We start from the raw sequence: 6,135 nt of genomic DNA on the forward strand, positions 1-6,135 counted from the left end.
GTCTTTTTGTCTGCACATTTATTTCTTCATAAGAGAACAAAGCTTGATTACAACAGAAGCATGTCAGACGTTACAGCACCATTCAAAATGTATTTAATGCACATTATGTTGTCAGTTTTACTGGAAAGAATTCTGTACTTTGTTTTTATTCTGTTATTGGTAACTTTTTTACAGTACAGATAATTGAATTGCAACATAAACACTTTTATTCCAGAGTGGAATCAGCATATGAAGACTGAAAATAAAGCTTTTTTGCTTACTTAATGAATAGGTAGAAATAGGTAAAGGGTCTGTACCAAAGGATTAATACTAGAGAAGTCAATCAACTGAAGAAGACAACTTAAGGTGGTAAACAGCAAGTAATTTGAATAAGAGAAGTATTGACAGCTGCCCAGCCTTCCTAAAAGGAAGTCAAATGTGATGTGAACTGATCTAACTGCTGGTCTGGTCGTGGCCAACAGTGGAAGTGCGTGGCATAGCAGTTGAGTTGTTGGGCATACTTTTCCTGTTAATAAAACAAAAAGACAAGAAGAAATTATTAAAAACTGGAGTGAATAATATTAATACAAGCAGTAGTAACAAATTCATTAGTTTAGTGCCGTATGGTGATCAGGGATGTGATGCTAACCAAGATGAAAATTCTACTTTAGTGCTATTTTTTTTATTACCGTTATCCAAATAACCGGTAGTGAACACAAGAGGGAGCCTTCCTTTTGCCACAGCCCTTCCTTTGGACACAACAACATTTCGGTCAATACACATTTTGTCATGCCAGGAAGTGGAGAAAATAATCTTCAATTAAAATTACACTGCCTGTTTTTACTATAGTTCCTCAAAATCAATTATAGTATCTCCAAAAACTGCTAGCTCACTGTTGATGTTTCACATTTCAGTTTCAAAACATCCACAGTAAGCTGGAGGGTAATTAGAGGACATTTGGGGGCTGCTATAATAAAACTGGAGAATGAATCAGAGCAAGTTTTTTTTTTTTTTTTTAAATTTAAGGTACCATCAAAAAGCTGTTGAACGTTTTCCAAAACATGGCGACCAAAGGCAACAAACTTAATCTCACATCTCCATGATCACCACCATACATTGCACATTTGAGTTTTTGTTTATCCATTATTAATAGATTCAAATCCCCTGCTTTGTGAGTCCAGCAGTGCAAAACCCAAAGATTTTCAATTCACAATGTTATACAGAGCAAAGCATCAGAATATTTGGTGTATAAGCTTGATTAATGATTTGACACTAGCCTACTATTTTTTTTATTGTTGTTGTTTTGGCACAATCGTCTAATCAAGAAATCTGTTCAAGATATTGTAAGCTGAATCTTGCCAGATCAAGGTCTGAGGATGGAAAAAGTGAGTACAAGTGATTGACAGTGTGCAGGATTTTTTGATCCTTTCACTGAGGTTAGAAAAATTAATATTCTGTGACAAACAACGATACAATCACTGATAAAAAAAAATAAATAAATAAAAGAAAAAACATACTTTTTCAAATTGTCCAACAGGCTGTTCAGCCACTCCACATTTGGATCAATACAAAATTTGACGTTGTCCCTCCTGGTGACTCTGTGGAGAAAAAGATGGATTATATTTAACAGTGGAGCTATTCCAACATTATAATCATGGAAAAAAACTAGTGAGTGATAGTGAAGTTCAAATCTTCACAGATGGTTCTCAGCTGCGGTTCCCATCCGGAGCCACAGTATGTTTCAGTTCAACAGAAGTTCTACTGAAATACTGTATTGCAAATATTTATTATGACGCACATTGTTAATCATTTATTGACTATTTTCATGTTGTGCAATTTTGTACTTTTTCTCTGCTACTTCCATTTCTATGATGCAGTGCAGAGGTGAGTTTCTGTTTAAAAGGATATGTGTGTATTCAAATGGGACACTTCCATGTTTCATCATCACTGTAATGTTACACCACAACAGTTGTGAAAAGAATATGAGTTTATGTAATTTAAAGAGTGGACTTTGGGAAATAAACTTGCTTTCTTTCCAAGAGTAGAGCCTTAAGTGCAGAGCAATTAGCTTAGCTTAGCATAAACACTGGAAGCAGAGGGAAACAGCTAGCCTTACTCTCTCCAAAGTTGAAAAATACAAAAAAAAACAAAAAAAAACGAGATACAACATGTTAATACGTGAGCTTTAGAGATGTTGGTGGGCATATTTTTGAATGTTGGACAGAGCCAGGTGAACTATTTCCCACTGCATCCAGTCTTAATGCTAAGCTAAGCTAACTACCTCCAGGCTTTAGCTCTATAATTACAGCACAGATATGAGAGTGGTATCATCTTCACATGTAACTCTCATCAAGAGAACGAATAAGCGTATTTCCCACTTATAATAACAAAATAATCATATGAATATTTCTATTTTCTGCTACTTCATTCTTTTACTCCACTACATTTCAGAGAGAAATATTGTATTGGTTATTTCACTACATGGCTACAGTTAGAGTGTCTTTGAACAATAGGATTTTACAAATAAAACATGATTGTCTCATAATATACGATAAATTACTATAAACAAAATACCCAACAGTTTATAAAATAGTGGTAAATTAATAACAAAAATCCAATATAATAATATAATGATATTAAGGGTCATTCGGCTGCGTAATGAGTACTTTTCTTTTTGATACTTAAAGTACATTTGGATAATAAAACTTCTGTACTTCTGAAATAGGTTGTACTTTTAATTGTAATGGAGTATTCCTACATTGCATTATTGCTACTTTTACTTACTTTGACCACTACAATAGATGGGTTAACTGAAGTTAAGTCATAACAAGCAACTTTCACTTTGTACATTTTGCAGGTAAAACCTTGAAAGTAATGGAGTATTTTTTACATATAGTTACATTTACATAAGAAAACAATCTCAATACTTCTTCCACCACTGTGGCAAAATATATCTCACTCACATGAGGTTAAGGTGAGAACTACAGCGTCCTGACAGAGACCATAACAAGACATTCCTGCAATCTTTGATGGATCATGAATACTCACATGATTTCAGTGTGGCGACAGCGTCCTTGAATAGGAATGACCTCAACTTTCTTGATGAACTGAGTACGGATTCTGGTAGTGGTGGTCCGTATGCATTTACATCCCTGTGGCCCAGCTGTGAATGCAAGATGAAGTTTAATGTGTATCTCAATTTATGGTAGGCAACAACAGTCTGACTGTCATAAGCCACAAAATGACAACACATTTCAAATCATTTTAAAACCTGAAAATCAGAATGAAAAAAACCCTTCGAGGTTCACTTACTAGCTTTTTCAGTAGCTTTCAACCAAAGTATGAAACCTCGTGAAAATATGTGGTCTTACCTCAGCAAACTCACGTCACTGAGAAAGACTGTACGCTTGAAAGCTCTAGAAAAAGCTTCTAAGTGAACCCTGAGTTAAGTTGTTTTGTTTTGTTTGTTTGTTTGTTTGTTTGTTTTGTCAAACTACTGTTTCCAAACTCAAGAATCAACTTTGAACACAAGGTAACTGTACTTTCAACCATAATACTAAAAGTTTAACAAGGTTTTGTGCTTTTTAATATAGATGTAGAATCCTTATTTATAGAGTAGTGTAGTTAAATGTACCACGGAATGACAAAAAGTATAAAACCAGGTCAAATAAAATAAAAATAAAAATTAGACATTAAAGGTTAACACAAAAAACAGGAACAATACATTTGAACAAAGTAAATATTAATAATATGAGATCATTAATACAGAAAATAAAAAGATATGTCTTGAGCCTACTGCAAGATATTAAAATTAATGTATAAAGTATCTGGCATTTTGCTGATCAATTAGAGCAACTTAAAAGGCGTAACTTAAGTTGTCCTGCTTGAAGGTTAGTAAAAATATCACTATATGCAGATGACATCTTACTGTTTCATTAACTTTAGTTGCACAACTTACAAAAATATTAAACTGAAAGAATAAATCCTGTTGACTGGATAATGGAGTTAAGTAAAAGTAAGAGATGATGATAAAAAATTATATAATATAAAAGAAAAATCTCTCACCATGCAGAGAGGCAAAGCAACAGCAGAGAATCAGTGCAGCCAGGAGGAGCAGTGGTTTAGTTGTCATCTTGGTGGTTGTTTTGATCTTTCAGCACCAATGAGGATGTGAGAGTCTTTGAGAGTGAATGTAGTAGAGTCTGGGTTTATAAAGCAGCAAATAAGGAAGTCCTTTTTTTAGGATGTGGAGGAGGAGGGGGTTGTTTACTGCTGAGTGAGCAAAATGTGATTTTCCTCTAGGGGGCCATTTTCACTGATCTATAGTCACTGATCATGTTTTTCTTTTCTTTTATAATCCAAATAAAATAATTTCACAAATTATTTTGTTTGTTCATCTACTGAGCATATTACCTGCATGTCATGTGGGCATGAAGGTAGTAATAGGAAAGCTTGTCATAGTTATCACTTGCAAAACATGTGCAAGCATGCCATCAGACAACTCATGACAGACATTACAATGAGTACTATTTTGATTTTACCAATGATGAGGTAAAAAAAAAAACTGGCATTAAATACGGTTTATTAAGCCTTGAATGATTGACACTGGCATCAGTGTTTGTTTGCTTTTCAGACAATATTCCCCACCATGTCATATGTCTAAACTTTCAGAAAGACAAATTCCTGTTATGAATTACCAATTGGTTGTTGACATTACATTACAGTTCACAACTCAAAAATTTTAAGTTTTATTGATGTTTGTTTATATTAATGTTAACTATTATAATTATTATTTTGTCATTGCCTTCCAAAACAACCCATAGGATCGTTGGCAGGACGACATTGTCTGTCAGTGTCTTACAAAACAACTGATTATCGTAAGTAAAAGATTCATTAGTGTTTGATGTGAAAGCTCTGTGGCTAACGTCTGGTTAGGTTTAGGCACAAAAATTAGATAGGTAAGGAAAAGATTGTGGTCGGGTAACAAAAACACTGCTGATAGGAGACAGGATGTGAAGAGAATGATTTGGTGTCAAAGTTAACCATCTACGTAAACCTCCTCCATATGAGGTTTTTTGCAGCCTACATATGAAAGTCACATTATGACTGTATTTACATCTCAAAAATTAGAGTCATTATCTGGTCAGCCACAAGAGGTTATCTGTCTTGAAAATGTAAACAGGACGTGTTAAGTGTTTCAGCAAACAACCAATGCTGATGTTTTTTTTAGTGAGAATAGTTGCAACATTCTCAGCTAACTTTCATTGGAACTGAGAAACTATTGGGTAAGGTGTTGGCACACTAGACAAAGGAACTCGACCCATGCGAATCATGGTGTATTATAGGAACTGGATACCGGACTCAAAGATGGCACCTGTTCACTCAAATGAAAATTGCTTGCCTGGCGCATAAGCTTAAAAAGTTTTCTAGCTTCCAGGTTTGCTACCGCGTTGTGTGGCCCACTGAATATGCACAGTAGTGTATCTGGCCCCACCTGCGAGTTCCCGCTCGGCCCACAGACTTTACATTGGGATTAAATTTTAAAATCTCTTTTCCAGGCCTGAGGAAAGTTTTACAAATATAAAACCTTCATGAATTAAAAATTCATACTACAAAGATTAATAATTGACCTTATTTGCAGTTTAAAGTGTCTTGTCAACTGCCGAAACGTGTGGATGCTGTTGTTGCAATGCATCCTGAGTGGTAAAGCCATGGATTAGAGCTGGATACAGCGTTGGAGGCAGGGCCCCATTCATTCCTATGAAACTTCCTCAGTGGCGCATGAAGCCAAAAAAGTTCAACTTCCTCCGTGTTGCTTCTGCATCTGTGGGACCCATAGAGCAAGTGCACTAGTGACTTTCACTGGCCAAGCTGGCTACTTCCAGTTTAGTCCTCCGGTTAACTTGAATTGGGATAAAACAATTCAATCATGCGGCTCTTCTAGGCTTTCAAAATGTGATCAGACCAAACGGATCAAATTATGACAGTGAAACGAGTCGTTTCACTTGGGTTGTGACAGTCAAAAAAATGTATCTGCTGATTTACAGACATCTCTTTCACAATGTAAGTCTATAGGAAGAAGTCTTTTTGGGCCAGTGTGCATCATGTGATGTTGTACTTACACGGTTTGACCATTATGTCAAATTTGCTTCTCTC

General features: G+C 35.3%; 1 protein-coding gene across 2 annotated transcripts; it reads right to left on the reverse strand.

The window, feature by feature from the left end:
- Position 1: 1 nt before the first annotated feature.
- LOC137169371 (C-X-C motif chemokine 10) lies at positions 2-4,184 on the reverse strand. Of its 2 annotated transcripts, XM_067572508.1 has the most exons (5): positions 4,045-4,184; positions 3,028-3,142; positions 1,497-1,577; positions 669-728; positions 2-505 (listed from the first exon to the last, which is right to left on the reverse strand). In XM_067572508.1, exons 1-4 carry the CDS (start codon positions 4,109-4,111, stop codon positions 671-673), a joined length of 321 nt encoding a protein of 106 aa, XP_067428609.1. In that variant the 5' UTR covers positions 4,112-4,184; the 3' UTR covers positions 2-505; positions 669-670. The 2 variants fall into 2 exon arrangements, with proteins under 2 accessions (XP_067428609.1, XP_067428599.1); XM_067572498.1 differs by lacking the exon at positions 669-728.
- Between the last annotated feature and the right edge of the window lie 1,951 nt (positions 4,185-6,135).

This window comes from Thunnus thynnus, chromosome 2 (assembly GCF_963924715.1).
Source record: "Thunnus thynnus chromosome 2, fThuThy2.1, whole genome shotgun sequence".
NCBI classification, from domain to species: Eukaryota; Metazoa; Chordata; class Actinopteri; order Scombriformes; family Scombridae; genus Thunnus; species Thunnus thynnus.